The 18,010-nt window shown below is 39.5% G+C and overlaps 1 protein-coding gene across 4 annotated transcripts in view; it reads right to left on the reverse strand.

The window, feature by feature from the left end:
* LOC122526058 (discoidin domain-containing receptor 2-like) overlaps nucleotides 1-18,010 on the reverse strand; it is an 81,276-nt gene that overhangs the window by 18,438 nt on the left and 44,828 nt on the right. For 2 of the 4 annotated variants that reach the window (XM_043649201.1, XM_043649203.1), the window contains 2 exons: nucleotides 9,463-9,568; nucleotides 3,039-3,172 (listed from right to left, as the gene is read on the reverse strand). In XM_043649201.1, the coding sequence (XP_043505136.1) occupies nucleotides 3,039-3,150 (112 nt within the window). In that variant the 5' untranslated portion in view covers nucleotides 3,151-3,172; nucleotides 9,463-9,568. The remainder of the gene's footprint in view (nucleotides 1-3,038; nucleotides 3,173-9,462; nucleotides 9,569-18,010) is intronic. The other 2 variants (XM_043649202.1, XM_043649204.1) reach the window with 1 other exon arrangement.

Consider the following 18,010-nt stretch of genomic DNA (forward strand, 5'->3'; position numbering starts at 1 on the left):
TGAGCGTGCCATGTGTTTTGCGTTTGCCTTCGTGGCCTGGATTTATGAAAATACTCTTTCTCTCTCTCTTTCTCTCTACTAGTGACGTAAATCGTGCTTATTAAGAATATAGTACCGAGATATTGTATAATACTTTGTTTTTTGGTACTTACTCTCTTGAAGATTTTCTGTTTTTCATTCTTTCGTTCTTCATTTCATTCGAATTGTTTTGAATTTATTTGGTTCAACATTTTTACGACCAATTAATTGTCAAGAAAAGTACGCAGTTTAATAATAAGTTAGTATTTATAATAACAATAGCAAAGCTCATATTCTTTCGAAATTGGGTCTAACCGTTTTTACGTAATTACGTAAAAAATTTCCCGAGAGTATTGTAAATATTAATCCAATTACTTACCCATTACATAGACAAACTTTCATAATTATGATTACTGATAATATTCCCAGAACGGAGATACCTTTAAATACATGAAACCTAGATCGACCGGGTGACCTGGATCAAACGACTATAATGTCAGAACGGATGGACGAACGATAACGCTATAATAGTCAGGTTGTTATGTTAATGCGTCAAAGAGCAAGCTGATAATTTCGTATCCGACGGTTGCGGATCTAATGGATTTGCGAATAATTGAGGAAGGAGACTGGGGTGGGGGTTGGAATGGGAGGACGACTGCTCGAAGGATGACAATAGTGTAATGTGCGCGTGCGTACATGAGGAATGGAGAAAGGGTGAGAGAGAGAGAGAGAGAGAGAGAGAGAGAGAAAGAGCTTTTCGCGTAACGGTTCTCCATCCAGGACAAGCGCTCGTCATGTCAGTCCGGCTGCGTGTCGTCGACGAGATGGAAACTCCAATGCACGTTCGCGCAATCATATCCACCTCGTATAGTGCACAGCCAAACATAAGTATGCATGTATGTATGTATATATGTATATGTATACGTATTGTTAGCTCTAATACATGCTCCGTTTCAATCTAAACCTATGCCCTGTCTCTAATCTACGTTGAGATCTACTTGCTTGCTATCATCGTATACTGAACAAATACACTTACTAATATGAAAATCCTAGATCTATTTGAATATTTACCGAGCGTGTTTAGACATGTATAAATGTGTAAACGACATTTTGTTACTGATGAATTTTAGTTCTAGTTAGTTGATCGGTGAAGAGTAATAAGCACTTTTGAATCATAGGGTTTTAAGGTTTGATCAGAATACTTCGTTTAAAGGTTTCTCTATTCTGTACTATCATACAATTGGATTTGAGTTTCGTATTAAATCAGTCTTGCGTTTAGATTTCTATAATAAAAATATTACATTAAATTACCGCGTCAAATATAGAAAATAATTCAATGTTAAATTACGAATGATACGATAAATAATGGCGAATTCGAAAATACACTGATATCGAAAGATTCGAAACAGTGGATGATGAGCAATAAATTCATATTAGTGTAGCATGTAGAGGGAAGCAGTTCGTGTCCCCCGAAAGCAACAACCCCTCCGAAACGTTTCTGCACGATGTACATGCATAGCAGAACGCGTTCGCCGCTTGCAGACCGCAATCCAACCGACGGACAACATGTTTATGTATCGCCGGTAACATTAACATTGCAATTTATGCGCGCTTTAACTGTATTCCCTTCTCTCCGCAACCCTTCTCCGTTTCTCCTGTTTCCCTTTCTATCTTCCTTTCTCTCTATCTCTTTCTATCTTTCATGTATGCATAGGCTTACTTGCTGTTGCTCGATTTCTCTTTCTGTTTCTCTTTCTCTCTTACTTTAAACTGAGTTGCTTAACACGACCGCGAACTTACTAGCGTGGTTCAACGTACAACTTCACTCGGCATGGATTGTAACAGGGGTAGGACAGAGGATGGGTGGTGGAAAAGGAGAATCACACTCTTTGGGTTGTCCCATAGTGTGTTTCGGTTCTTCTCGCAAAGCCTTTGAATTCGTTTCTCTCGATGCTATTTATATTTCGGCATACGCGTGCCACAGAGAGTTCGTTTAATTCGTCTTCCACCCCCGCCCGCCCTCTTCTTGTCCGGTTAACCGTTTGCCTCGACCGAAATACGCCGCCGGCGACGATAATCGTGACGCGTTTCGCTCGTCGCTGAACGAGCCTTTCAGAAGTACGATCCTGTGTTTTTTTCTTTTTTCTTTTTCTTTTTCTTTTTCTTTTTCCTTTTCTTTTTCTTTACTTTACTTTACTTTACTTTTCTTTCCCGTACTTTACATTTCTTTCCTTTTCGTTTATACATTTGTGGAACTGATACTGGAAATATTTATAGGGGATGTAAATTTCGTGGAAGGATATTTACGAATGGTAGTAACACTTTTCATGTTTATTTTAACGAACGATGCTTATTATATTACGCGTTGAATAGCGCGAGTTATCGCTGATGTGGATCATTTAATAATAATAAAAAAAGAAATATAACTAATTATTATTTATATTTAATTTTTCTTTAGTCTTCCAATAAAATATTTTTCCCATCGATTTTCTTTACGTTTGAAAAAGCCCAACGTAGAAGCAAATGATCAACATACGAAATTTGTCGAATCGCTCAAACTGTTCCTTCAAGAATGTTACGCATATGGAAACAACTTTGACTCGATCGATCAGCATACTCTCTCTTCTATATCTAAGTTTCCAGCACGATTTGAAAGAACCTAAAAAGCCTTTTTCACGTGCGACTTGACTGAATGCTCGTCGAATACTTTACAAGTTTCCGAGGTTGTTTACTTAATGCGTACGAGGGTGCCTCAGCGAGAGCAAGCTTCTCGTTGCCCATGGAGGAGTCAATGGAATGGAAAGCGTGTAAAAGCTTGAAACTGAGGTTTAAACGCTATCCATAAGGATCACCCTACAACGAACCACTCTTGCCTGGTTTTTATCGAATAGAAAGGAAGGATTGCTCTAGAATTAGGGATCACTTTTGAAGATAAAAAACGATGTTATAAATTTTGTTACTAAGGAAACAACTCTGGTATAGATAATGATCGGTCGTTAAAACTTTCTACTAATACTTACATATGTCTATAGATCGTCCAGGTGAACAGGACAAAAGAAGAAGTAAAATCTTTAGGAGCCAAGTTCTCAGATAAGGCGAGTCCATATTGATGTCACTAAAACTTGTAGTCATCGAACCTTCATAACCGCTACTTCTGTAAAATAAAAAGAATGATTAAATGTGTATGAATTCGTATAATATAAGTATATAATCATGTTCTCTGTTCCCTGAATATATATCAGAGTAAAATATTTCATTTTTGTTAAATATCATCAACGTTCAATCTCGTTTCAAAATTTGATTGCTAAATTTTATGTTGAATCTGATTTAAACTTAATGTTGTCTATGGCAAATCTTTATTGCTTGCGGGAATCAAGCACGATTAAACAAGTAAGATGCTTTTTCCTGTATAAACCGAAAAGAAGAGGGAGGGTTTAGCAGTTTCTTGAGGCCAGAAAAAAAAGATACTGGTAAGGGGCCCTTCGGCAGCCCTCGTACTTTTGCCAGGGTGAAATGGTACGCTCAGTATCGGACAGATATACGAGCGGCGTAGGAACTATGGACAAAGAGCTACATTCACGCCAGCAGCCATTACGCATCATTATCGAGATTAGGATCACCAGTTCGAGAAAAGGAGAGAGAAAGAGTCGAAGAAGCGAGTTGTAGTAGGGCCTGAATTCTTCTACGAGGTTGTATGTATTCGAACGGAAGAAGAGGCAAAAGAGGAGGAGAATGAAGAATAAGAATAAGAAGAAAGAAAAGAGAGAAAAGAAGAAAGACGTAGAAGTGAAGAAGGAGAAGACCAAACTGTATTTTATTCTTGGTGGTGCCGTCTTGGCGCGGACGAAGAAAAAAGTCACGAAGTAGGAGGGTGAGTCAGGGAAGGCACCTTCTACGGGGAATGGAAGAGGTCTCACTTTTTGACCAATTAACTTGACTTTCGTTGGCCACGTTCATTCCGATGCTTATCCACTGAGTTTAGGAAACCACTGTCTATGTATTTCTGTTACTTAACATGTCACGAAAAACATGTTCCAGACGATATTTCTTTTTTCGAATTACGGATTCGTCGAAAGCTAAGATTTATGAGACACATCCGGTGGTCAATCGGGACTGTTTCTCGCAATCAAAGTCACATCATCATATCGTGAGATTATTAACCAATTTGCAGTTAATTTGTTATATTTAAATTTTGTCTATATTTTTGTTTTTTTTTTTTTTTTTAATTAAAATTTCATAAATTTCATTCAATATCGATCTTCATGGTTTAACACAATTTCGTATAATATTCTGAGACGGTCGATTGAGATATCGTTTCGCAATGGTGGTTACTCGCGTCGGTACCAGTGTCGACGATGGCGCGATCACAATGCGAAGGAGATCGATTAGCCGACACGGTAATTAAGGTCCTAGGGTTCATCCAACCTAGAGGTCTACTCGAGCAGACTAGTCGCCTCTGTCGGAGACGTGCGTTCCACTTGGAACCGGTTGAATCAGCTAGCAGACGATCGATCCTATGCTTCTGCGAATATTTTGTTGTTCCTGTTAACCCAACGATACCTAAGATTGAATAAAACTCTTCTATTTTTCAATCATTTTATCAAGATCAAAGAAACTAGTCGACGATTTTGCTTTGATGGAATTTTTACAGAATACTTACTATCTCGACGATCGCAAACGTTAAAATGAGATTTTTACGATCGTTTAAATTGCTGCATCGCATTGCCATTACTTATGTGTTCCATTCATTCCAACGAAAACACGACACTTTCAGAAATATCTAAGATCGAGTACTACGAACGGAGAAAGAATTTTTCCTAATGCCCAGCTACCTCTTGAAACGACGGCGACGTTACGTCTAGCGTAAAACGTTCACGCGATATGGTTCAAGAGCGAAGGAAGAAATTACGTGGATTTAGAGTCCCGTTTGTTCGAGCTTCGTAGCACGCTTCCTACGAAACGTACACCTCCATCTTTCATCCGCTCGAGCGAGCCTTGCCGTTTGCTCTACCGCTTTACCACCATCGCGAACTACCAACCACCACCCAGCACTGGAGATTACAAAGCCTTTTATCAAAAGGCTTTTACCTACGTAGTAAGAACATAGAAAAGACTTTAGATGTATGTTTAAGCGAGCTTACTTGGAGATTTTCCAAAAGAAAAACAACGATACAAAATACTGATGTTGATAAACCGAAGCAAAGCTTGCTTGCCTGGTTGCTTGCTTGCTTGCTAGTAGCTATTCGTAATATTTCAAGAATCCAAAGAAACATATTTTTAAAATAAAATCGCTAAGTTTAATTACGAGTAGTCCCTTTGACTACCGTACGGCATAGGTGTGGATACTATCGTGTACTACCGCTCCTGGCACTGATGTTTATCTTCAAGCACGAGCGATGGGATGGTCAAGATCGCAGAGCGTGTCTCTCCCATTTATTCCTCGTGCAAAACCGGTACGGCTTGTCCACTGGCAGAACGAAAAAATGAAAAGGCAGTAGTAGTCCATGATCCAGCCGTAGGATAGTCACTCCCTTTTCTACTATCCCTCTTTTTAGATTCGCACACCGTATGGCGCAGGGCGTTAGATCAAAGTCTCCTTCGTATTAATTTTCACGAAAGTCGGTACTTCGAGCTGTAGGTAATTTATCGAACAGACGTTCTCGACTAAATCGTTGGAAACTCTTTCATACGATCTTTCTCTCTCTCTTTCTCTCTCTTACTTATTTTCTTTTTCTTTCTTTATCTTCCTCTCTTTACCTCAATGCCAGCATAGCCGTTCCATAATTCAGCCAAAATATTCGCCTACATTCCTTTGCACCGTCGCTTTTAGAAGGCTAGCTGGGACGAGTATGTACGTGTGTTTGTGTTGGGTCAAACTTTATCACATAGGAGATTCTGTGTTCTCTAGCATACTGTCCTTCTCTCTCTCTTTCTCCCTAACCCCTCACGCTAACCAACACATGCCAGTTTACAGATGCGGGTTATAAGAACGTCGACGTACAATGCACGCGACTCCAAGGCTGACCCTGGAGAAGGAGAACGAAGAGAAGAAAGGTGGTAGTGGTGGTGAAGAGGTAACGAGGGTTGGGTGTTGGTGTCCCTCTGGAAGAGGGTCGGCTGGGGAGGCGGTCGGTGTAGTAGGGCCATGAATTATGCAGTTCGCCGCGGGCTAGGGCCTCGCACAAGGATAGACTGAGGGATGGGGGGGCAGGTACGAGGCCTTGCTGTGGTGGTAGGGGTTGGAGGAAAGAGAGAAACGTTGAGAATGAGATAGAGCAGATAGAGAGAAAGCAAAAGGTTGGTATAAAGAGAGAGAGAGAAAGAGAAAGAGAAAGGGGAAGGGGGCAGATAGAAAAGTGGAGGCTATACTTACTCGGTCCAGAGCCACTTTACCCTTGCCACTCTCCCTACTACTACCTTTCGGCTCTTTCACCCGACAAACTCCACCTGCGCCTCCAGCTTCCAACGCTTTCGATCACGTCCAACCCCACTATTCCCCCAGCTCCTCCTCTCATCCCTTTTTCTTCTTCTCCAACCCGACACTTTGACTCGGCCGATTGAAATTTTCATACCGATACGTCTGCCGGCCCAGTTTATGTTCCGAATAGGGCTGAAGTGCACGTCCGCAGACACTTATAGCAAGTTCACGTACTCTTTCTCTATTTCATGCCTTCTTTCTTTATAAACGTCCTTATCTCCTTGCTTTGCACTTTTCTTGGATTGGTCTGTCTACTTTCTCTTTCTTTCTTTCTATTTTGTTCTTTTTTTCCTCTCTCTATTCTCTTGTCTGTATTTTCTGTCTGTTTTTTTCCTCCGCCACGCTTTATTGTACAGAATAAAGGAGGTAGGGTTGAAGTTTGCATCCTAGAAGGTACACTTCCCTGCCTTTTTAGATTCTACGCGAGAATCTTATACTCCTCTTGGAATGCACGAGAGATATTCGTAGATGAAAAGAAGAAAACGCGAGAGGTAGAGCAAAAATATTGATTATTCTAACCATTCTTCAAGGAGATTGTATCTTTTCGAATAAAAAAGAAAAGTCTCGACGAGACGAAAAGAAATAAAAAAACTATCCAATATTTGAATACCTCTAGCATTAATTTTTTTTTTTTATAGATTGAACTTAACATTGAGCATCGATCGCAAAAATATATATCTATTTAATACTAACTTAAAAATTGTTTTCTCTTTGGAATAAAATAAAAATCAATCCTTACAGTTGAATAGTAATCGAAGTCGCGAGTTCAACGTCGAAGGTAAACGACATAGGCCCGACGAATCGAATCCCCCATTGGACGAAAATCAAACAATCCGTAGAAGCGAAACAGCCTAAGGGATTAATCCGTTATTCGGCGTACCAACGGAGGAACCAATCGATCGAAACGAACCAAATGGAACGAGTTGCTCATTCGCAACGCCGATCGTCGAAGAATTATTATCCGGTGCGATGACAAAGCGGAGATAGCAGGAAGAACTCGAAGAACTCGTTCGATTCTTGCTTCTTGCTCCTGGCCGATTAATTATTGGCGAGTAATGAGCAAGGTGAGTTGAGATCTTAAAAAAAAAGAAAAAAAGAAGAAAAGAAATGAAAGATAAAGATGATAAAAAAGAGAGATGGAATGATAGAGAGAGAGAGAGAGAGAGTAAGAAGGGGAGGGGGTAGGAAGATAGGAAAAATGAGAACCGGAGAAACCCGATATCTTTAGTGGGATTTTTTGTTGCTCTCTTATTCTTTCTTTTCTTTAACAATCTCTCTCTCTTTCTTTCTTCTGTCCTTAGAAATCGTTTATTCGTGTTTAACGGAGTCCCCGACAGTTCGACGAAACTTTTCGAAGCTCTCAGACGAAAGGCGTTACCTTCGGAGAAAAACCGATGGGCGAAGCGTTGCAACTTCGTACAAGGGAATGCTTTTGCATTGCGACGCTTACAACGTCGTTGAGGAAAATAAAAAAAAAAAATAAAATAAAAAGTAAAAAAAAAGTGTAAAGGTAGAGAAAAAAGTAGAATGAAAGGAAGGAAAAGAAAGGAACGGATAGAGGAGATAGAAAGAAAGAAAAAGTAAAGAAATAAAAAGCAAAGAGGAGAAGAAAGAGGTGTATTTACGTAAATTCTTTTTATCACTTTAGAGTCTTATTGATAAGTAACTTGTTTCTTCTCGTATTTTATTTCCTATAATTCTCGTATTTTTGTTTCTTTTTTAATTAGGCTAAAAATATTTTAGCAATGCACCTAGAACAAAATCGGTTTGTTCAAAGATGATGAAAAAAAAAAAAAGAATCAAATACCCAGATATCAGAAGAAATGAAGAATAAAAGAAAGAAAGAAAGAAAGAAAGAAAGAGAAGTAGAAAAAAGAGTTAAGCTAGCCAGGATAAATTGGGTCGAAGTCTCACGGCCTCTTTAGCCTTGTGAATGGTAGGTAGAGCTGACTAAGCTGGTGGGAAAACTTTTGCCTTCCCTGAAAGATCGTGTCGACGACGTATTCCGATCAAGCTAGGCATCGGGCTTTGAATAAACGTGGAATAAATTACGATTTAGTCGGGAGTAAAAAAAGAAAAATGAAACTAAAGGGAAAAGGATGGAAGAATGATTCGAACGAGTCGTAAGGATCATATATAACGAAAAAGTTAGACTTATATCGATTCTTATAAGTATAGAATTCGAAATACTTATAAGAATTGGAAGAAACGACTGATCTACCCTAGATGCAAATACTCTGTGTGTGTATGTATGTGTGTGTGTAAGAAGACTCTTCAAGGTATGGAAATTGAAGAAAGATAAAAGGAAAAAGGATCGAAAAAGAATAAGAAGAGTAAAAAGAAGTAAAATAGAGGAAAAAAGAAAATGAAGGAGAGAGAAAGAGAGTAGGAAATGCGCACGAGTGGCTCTAATCCGTCCTTCAGGGAAGCTTAAGCCCGTCTTCGTGTACTATGCTCGAAGAATACCGTTTAAGTGTCGTCCGTCTGGGGGTCCTCCACTCGAGTAAATATTTAGGAATTTTTCAAGAGCCCCGGAGAGTGCCTAAGAAAACAGTTTATTTCGTAGGAAAGAGGGATCCTTCCCTCTCTTGTTGTTGAGAGAGTACGTACGTATACGCTTGGGAGCTTGACTGACTCTTCCAAAACTCGAATCCTTCCTCTCGTCATTGTCAAATGGCCACGATGTGTGTTACGCGTCGACTATGCCCCGCTGGCTCGCAGTGTTCCTTTGCGTAAAAAATATTTCAAAGATGTGGACTAAAGGGGAAAGGGGGTGGTGGGAAGGAAGAAGAGGCAGAAAAGGGGGAGGCAAAGAAAGAGAACAAGTTTAAAAAAGAAACGTCCTACGTGGGGTGTGTGCTTCCTCCAAAGATTATCCTATCTCCTGACTCTCTCTCTCTCTCTCTCTCTCTCTCTCTCTCTCTTCTATAAAGCTTTTGTAGATCGGCCTACGACGTTATTCCTACCTTTTTTATTTTTTCTAAAGAGCTTCGTGTTTATCGTTCCTCGGGCTCCTCCCTTCCTACGGCTGATCTTTCAATGTGGAAGAGATCTCCAAACTGGATTACCTACCTGCAAGCAAACGAATTCCGTTTTTCTTACTTGAGGGTTAGATATATATTTTTCGCATAAACGATCGCACTCCCCCTCCCAGGGACGTTTGTTATATTTTTTTCATCGTGATATAGATCGATTCGAAGTATAATAATGTTTTAAAAAGTATCTGTTTAAATTTAATGTTTATTTTAATGTTTATTTTTATTTTTATTTTTTCGTGTCTATCTACTATTTTTTTTTTCCTAAATATTCTATCGGTCGATGCGGAAAGCTATGAAATTTTATATCGGGACATCGCAGAATGAAATTTCGTACGTGCCGGTAGTAGATTGAATTGAAAATAAATAGAAACGAGACAAGCGGCAAATAGTTTAAAATTGACTCGATGTTTATGATCGAATCGATTTTCTAGTCGCAGCTGCACTGTTTCGAGTTTTCGGTCGCGTACAGGAGAACGAATGAAAACGAGAGGAAGAGAGAACAAGAAAGAGAGAAAAATTGGACAGAGAAAAAGAGAGAGAGAGAAAGAGAGAAAAAGTGATAGATCGATATAGAACATCGTCGCCGGTACAAATCATCGAGAGCGATCCCGAAGTAACTGCAATAAACGCTTAATTACGTGCAATAAGTAATCAAAGCGATTAAGCTTTATAATGCCGTGCGTGCAATTAGTAACGCGCTCGTAATCTAAATTTAGTTTCACTGAGCGTCGAATGGTCACGATTTCGTCCATGAAATTCACGGCAACCAGACTTATACGCGAGGGGGAGGTTTTCGCATAGCTTTCATCGATTGCTTTTATTGCATTTTAATTGCAATAGCTTCCATGATTTTCCATTTGATTGCGTCGTCAATAAAAAACAAAATGAAAGAAAACGAAAAAGAAATATTAGAAAGGAAAGTTGATAATAAATTGAATACTAAAATCGTACGAAAATTTATCGGAGTATTTTTATCGCGGATATAGTAGGGGAAAAAAAAAGAAAGAATAGAAAAAGCATGTCCTTGAACGAATCGGGTCGTATCTTTTGATATAAAAGGATAAAGGAATCAATAAAAATGATTCTCCTTAAGAACAATTTTAGTAGCACTACAGGAGGTACTGTCCTTCCAAGAAGCAACGTTTTTATCGTTGATTTCGAACGATTCCGAATCAGTCAATACGTGCGCGCATCCTCAATGAAAGTCGCGCGCCCGTTGAATAATGCCGAGAATTCGTGGAAGGGGGGGGGGAGAAAAGAAAGAATAAGAAATCAGACCCGGGAGAAACCGAAAGAGTAACTGAGAGAAGAATAATAAAAAGAAAAAGAGGAAGAGGAAGAAGAAGAAGAAGAAGAAGAAGAGGCAAGACGGTTGCCAAAGCAGCCGGCGTCTCAATGAACTCCCTCGAGGAGTGGGTGCCTCGTTAAAATGGATCTCGCGACACCGTAGCGAGACCGCCATCTTTGTCCTTCGTCCTCATAGAAGAAGCGCCAGCTGTTCGAGAAAGCGAAAAGCGAACACAACTATTCTCTGAGCTTGAACTTTCTAATCCTAGCCACCGCCGACACGCGTTATCCTATTTCTGTTTTCCTTCTTCTTTTTCTTTTTGTTCCATTGCCAAGTTTATATTTACCAGCATAATAAATTTCAAGTTACATTTCCGAGACAGAAAATTCCTGCAGATTTTCTCTTACTCCTTTATCGAAGCTTCCAGTAAACAAGAATCGGACCAGATTAGAAACGTGAGACGTAAGTGCTGTTTTCTCTGAACTCCATTCGTCTTTGGCTTTTCTCTCTCTTTTCTTCTTTATCTCGCAAGGAAAAGACAGAAAGAAGATGTTACAACGACGATGAGAAAGGAGGCCCCCACTATGGAGGTTCATCTTCTCAAGTAGAGTCGTTACTTTCTTTTCCTTCGCTTCCACATTACGTTTCGGTCCACCCTTGTAAACATCCCTTCGCTCAAACACGTTATCTCGACGAATGAAGGATATTACCTTCGTGCGGCGAACTCTCTATTCCCCGGACTGACTGACTGCTTTTGCTCGCTCAACCTTGGGCTTTGGGTTCACTTAATTCCTCTTTGCTCAAAGTGCGCATCGCCGATTGTTCGACCCTTTCCACCACTCTCTTCTTCTCTCTGTTCTGTCTTCTTTTCTGTCTTTTTTTTTTTTCTTTTTTTCTGTTAGACCGTTGCTTTTCATTGTGCCCTCGAGGAAAAAATCTCAAATATCTGTCCTCGCCCTCTTTCTCCCTTTTTTTTTGCTTTCGTTTGACAACCGTACGCACGCACTCTAATGTGCGTCTCAACCGTATTGAAATACTGTTTTCTTTGGAACGTAATATTTAAATTCCAATAATACTAAGTAAAACTTTATTAATTCCTTATCTCAATTTCAAAAATATGAATTCCAGGAGAGCCAGGATAAAATAATGGATCTTACAATTTTTATCATAATACCTAATCCAATATTAAATCGATAATTCGACATAGAATTATTATAATTTCAAGCTTTAACATCGTTGAAAGTTTTCGATCTCGTAGGATAGAGAGTATTATACATATGTACATGTTTGACTACTAATGTACCTTCTCGTTTACTAGGACGAAATCCTGGATGCGTCGAGACTGGGTGGAATCGCGGTTTACGTGCGTTCTCGTGTACACGCACTTATACACCAATTCCCTGAACAATGCGCGGATCCAGGAGGCCCGTTCGAGCCGGCCCGTAAGGCACGTTATATGCGCTGCTGAATGACGAGCATCCGAGCGAATGGGACCAATCAGGCTGATTGGCCGAGCGGTATTTACATTTCTGCGGGCGAGGGCCGCTTGAGGCTGCCACCAGGAGATTCGGAGAGAATGTTGAAACCTAGCATAGACGTAACGACGCATCGTGGTGTACAACACGGTGTGGTGCCGTACAAATCCCAGAGCGATATGAAGGCTTCGAAGTAGATGAGATGCAGAAAAGCACTTTCGTCGAATATTACTGATGCGTATGCATTTCCCGATATCGCTCAACAAAAGTTTATTGTTGTCCTCGTTTTACTCTCGGAGTACTCCTCTTCTTCATCTTCTTCTTCTACTTTTTCATCTTTTGTTTGTTTTTTTCTCTCCGCCTCTTTTACGTTCTTCTTTTTTTTTGCTCGTTCTCAACACACATCCGCTCTCTTGTTTTTAATTCTTATCGCATATGCCGGATAATTTCGAATGCTCTCGTCGATGTCACTCGAGTCGCATTCGACAACCCCAAGTTTACCGAGTACCAGAAAGCGGCTAATTAATAACCCCGGGTAACAAGGAACAGATGGAACGGTAGAAAGTCGGCTAGCGACAGACGCTCGTCGCTATGCTACGCTTGATCGGTGGACCGATGTACAAGCATAGGTTTATATATATATATAAAAATATATATGTATGTATGTATTTCTGTTTGCACGTGTACCAGTTCCTACTTCAAGCTCGTTCCTATTATTGCGCACGTGTGGTCCGGATGGTCGCGTGCATGCTATTAGCGAAAAGGAGTGTCTAGAGGGTAACCGGTCCATCTACTGAAACGTCTGTTATAACTGACATCTCGTCGTGGTTAAACAGAAGAATCTTCCTGAGTCAATGATGTTTCATTTCCGGTTGACTAGTCATTCAATGCTCGATTTGCTTAATTTTTCAAATGTAATCCCTTTTTCGTTTACTTATTGTTAGTTCAATGCAGCAACGTAGTTTAATCATATTTCAAAGCAAATCATTTCTTTTTTTCTTTTTATAAACGAAAGTCATAGAATTAAAATAATCGTGACTCGAGATATTGTAGAGTAATATCCAACTCGTTTTAGGTCTGCTCGGTTAGGGGATCATCGTCTTTTCAACAACGAAATCAAGAAAAAAAAACCAAACTGTCCCACCTATTGTATTCACGTTCCAATTTTGTGTCACGATTAACGTTCATCCGTGATGTCTTCACCACAAAGCCTCGGGCATTGTGTTGAAATGATTCTTTTACCTTTTCTTCTTCTTCTTCTTCGTCCTCGTCTTCTTCTTCTTATTCTTATACTCCTCCTCATTCCTTTTGCCTTCAGAGCGGACGGTTTATTACGTGTCAGAAGAGATCACGCGGCTTTCTTATTCTTGATACGGTTTCGTGCCTCCGTCGAATTTCATTTATCCGATCAACGATTTTGATAGAAATATATTTTGAGAGTTGCCTCTTTAGATATATTATATATCCTTTATATTAAACTTAGAAACTAGGTTGTTATTTTATTCGACTCAATCTAGGTTTAACTATTTGAAAAAAGAAAAAAAAGAAAGAAAATAAAATAAAAAATTAGAACACAAGAATAAATCGTGCCCAATCGAGTATAAAGAAATATTTTTTGTCAAAAAAAAAAAATATCGAGAATAACATTTGAAAGAAAAAAGATTGAGGCCATTGAAATAAGAATAAACGAATATAAAATCAAGAATAACTCTGCTGATGTATTCGAAACGATCTTACTTGGCAGTTTTTCATGATCCTTATCAAATGGAAATCCTATTTTATTGCAAGTAGCATTCTTATTAGGAGACTCTCTTCAAGTTTTCCTTACTCTGCTTCTATTTCCTCATCTTCCGTCTGCCCTTGTCTTTTTCGTCCCCATTTCGCCTCATATATAAGAGGATTTAGAAAAGTGCTACCCACCGTTACAATAACAGATCATATTCATTAATGCAAAATCCTCTTCTCGTGATATGCTCGACTCTAGTATCTCACTCTACACTCTTTATCAACCATCTAACTTTCCATGCTGACATGAAAAAAAACTTTGGAACAAAATCGATAGAGGAAAAGATATACACCGTGAAAGTTCGTTGGCATGAGAAACATCGTATCGAGGAATCAAATTTCAAATTCGATGGTGAGAGAGATAGAGAGATAGATAAAGAGAGAGAAAGAAAGGACTAGGATGAGAGGAAGGTGGGGGGAGGGGAGGACCAAAAGATTTTGCACATTTATAACACAGTGACTCGAGCTAGCACGCGTTAATAATCCGTTTATAGTATTGATCGTAAAAGGGAGAGCTATAATAATCTGTGTGACGGGAGTCTCTCATAGAGAAAGATAGGGAGGGGGTGGTGGGGGGGTTTGCAGAGTGAGAGAAACAGTGAGAGAGACTGACGCTTTTTGGAGATCGTATCCAGCTGGAATTTCAGTCCTGCCAACCCCTGCCGTCCTTTCATCGGTTGGAGAAAGAGAAGTAAAAGGGACGAAGAGAGGAGAAAGGGCTAGCGCTAGCAGAGACAGAGGGGTTGTTTTCGTGCAATGGCACGACGTGTCTACTACTGTGTGTATGGGTTGGTGCCTCTCGGTATCAAACCCTCCGCGTGCCTAGAATTCCCTCGGTAATTGCATCGCGTGGCGCCACGCCAGAACGATTGCATTTTCCGTAAGCGCGTCACGGTATAAAATAGTAAAAAGATCGTATTTCTAGTCTTCTTCTAATTTACCAGTTTTTCGATATCTATTATTCCTTTATTTAGTTTAACTTCTGTATCCATTTTTAGGTATAACTTCATCGAGGTTTGACGTCAACTCAAAATCTTTAGATTTGATATTTGGAAATTTCGTATTTTATTATTGTAAAAGTTAATATTTGATATTTATTAAATATAAATAATATTTTTGTTAGGTCGGTTAGGTGTTTAGTAAATCATAAAAACAATCTTTAATTTTAAGTTATAAAGTTCCAAGTGACAGCAACTACTCGAAGATTTGAAATATTACTTCCAATTCTAAGTCATCGTTAGTCTACTATCAGTTTGCAAGTTTTGTAGTACTTTAAGTATATTCGAACGATCCTATAATCGTAAGGCAACTTAAGAGGAAAACACCACGATGAACTTCTGAGAGCTCTTTTACAAGTATTTCTTCTTGTCATTTACAACTCCATATTCAACGTTTAGAGCCAATGAAGGAAGTGCGAGGATACTTCCTTGACTTTACCATCGTTGAAACATCGAATTAGAAAGTAGGTGTGACTTGAAATGACCATCACTTTACGAGTTCTAGTATTTCCAATTCTCACGAGAAAAGAGGAACTGATGTCTAATCAAAATGATGATGATTTATTTATTATATAAAATCGTTGAATCTTATAAAAAAGTGAGATTATATTTATATCATGTAATTAATATAATAATTCATCTATATGTCTTCCATTTCTGTCTGTTTTATTTTTTCCCTAGACACGTCTTTGGAAAGACGAATCCTTTCGATCTCACGTTACTTCTCTATAAAGAAGAAAGAAACACTTTGAACGTGAAATGTCTAGGGGTGCTGCTGTCGAGGGATAAAGCGACGAGTTTCGAGTTACTAGACAAGCGCAATAGTTCGCCAGTATGGCGAACTTCTAGGTGTCGATGTATTACTGCGATTTCGATGAACAATAGCATTCGATCTCTTGAAATATTATACGGACGATTGTCTGCGGGGAAAACGAGAATGCTTCAGAGTCTTTTCGTAATAACCGAGGGTTCGACGAGTTCGCTATTAAGAAGAACTTTTCTTCCAACGTATTTTCTTTTCCGATTAAAAAATGTAAATCGGAAGACAGAGGAAGATGCCACCACCCTTCTCTCTGTTAATAGTTTTTTCCCATTCCGAGGGAAATAAACTCGGTGACTATTAAAATGCTAGAATCGAGCAGTAACTGTTCTTAGTTAAATAAAGCAAATCCCCGACGAGGGTGGAATTCTTTTTCCTGGTAAAGTCTCATAACAAAAAGAAAAAGAAAAAAAAAAGAAAAAGAAAAAGAATAGGGAAATCGTAATTTGTAGAAAATTACATTCTCGGTCGTACATTTCAATTTCGTTTGAGAACGTGAAAAGTGAAAAAAAAGAAAAGGTTATTATAACTCCGTAACATTTTTCAACTAATTGTACCAAACGATTATATGGAATAAATTCATAAGGATTAACTTATGAACATAGGTGATAAATTAAATACCATTGTTAAAAAGAAAATATTTTCTGTGCTATTTCTGCTTGTACAACTATTTCATATTCATTGCTACAAAGGTCCGAAAAATGATGGTAGTAGGGGCGATGCGAGTCCAGCATAGACGGAAACAAACGTTTGCGATTCGTTTGACGCGAGGTTCACCTTGCAGGGATATTGCGAGCCGCGGAAAGCTCGACGAGCGGTTGCAATAAAAATGCCTCGTGCAATAGAAAAGGGAGGATACAATGGGAACACAATGGGCACGAGTGGATGGTGGCTATGCGACGTGGGGGATGAGAGAGAGTAAAAAGGTGTGGGCCACGCTCCTCGACGTTGCAACAATTGGCGGTGTTCCTGTACCAGCTACGGGTGCAATCTCATTCGCGTTTTCTCGCATGAACGAACACAAAAAGGGTGGAAAGGAGAGAGAAAAAGTTGTAAAGCAGGAGGAGGGAAAAGCTTTAGGACAGACAATTCTTGCCAGTTTCTTTATTGATTTTACTTCTGTTGTAGAATTGTCATCAACTTGTTATCAACATTGTTAGCTACTATTTATTAACAACCAAGAACTAGATAATTTCCATTGAATATATTTCCTCGTTGATATTAAACGTATCAGTTTTTCTTTTTCAAACAAACAACTCCATTAGATAACGGTTCATGCCACTTGTGGTAACAGTCAGTTCTTGAAAGAAACGTGATTTTAAATAGCAAAGGGTCGAAACTAGAGGGTTGGGAACGCGATAAGCACTCGATCAAAGGCTCGTTGAACGCGTCAGAGACGTGAACTCGAGAGACGAATAGATATCTCGCGGGGAGGAAACTGGAGCATAGATAAGCCGGCCGTCAGCCACAGAGGAGTGAGAGGAAGAGAAACGGAGATAGAAGCTGGAGAGAGAGAGAGAGAGAGAGTGAGAGAGACGGGGGAGGAGAAGGAGGGAGAGAGCAAGCGTTCGTGGTTGTCGGTACTCGTGCGAACCGTCTGCCCGTGAATGTTACGCTATGTCGAGGGCTTTCTCTGTCGTTTACATGAAACACAGCAGTAAATTTAGATCAGAGTCAGCACACTCGTCGCAAGCCCTACGTCCTCCTGCAAAGATCCGTCCACCAATTCGGCGAATTTTTCAAAAGTAATTTTAGATGTAATAAATATCTCGAGTATGTTCTTTCCAACACCCTTGCTAATCGTTTCAGGCAAATGTTTTCTTCGAAATTTTTTAGTAGAAACTACCAGAGTCTATGACGAGTGTACCAGCGAAGGAATAAGATAATTGGCAATCCGACTCGGCAGAAGCTTGGAGACGATATTCCCTAATCCGACAGGGGACAATTATCTGGTCCGTCAGAGCAAGACTCCCGAAAATGTATTCGCAACGGACAAGCGTGTAAACTCGAAGAACGAATAACGGTATACGCTTAAATTTAGTAACAACTTGCTAATGCCGACTTTTTCCGACATGACCTTGGCTCGGACCCATATACCATTCCTAGCATT

Source organism: Polistes fuscatus, unplaced genomic scaffold (genome assembly GCF_010416935.1).
Source record: "Polistes fuscatus isolate 324 unplaced genomic scaffold, CU_Pfus_HIC Scaffold10, whole genome shotgun sequence".
In the NCBI taxonomy this organism is placed as follows: Eukaryota; Metazoa; Arthropoda; class Insecta; order Hymenoptera; family Vespidae; genus Polistes; species Polistes fuscatus.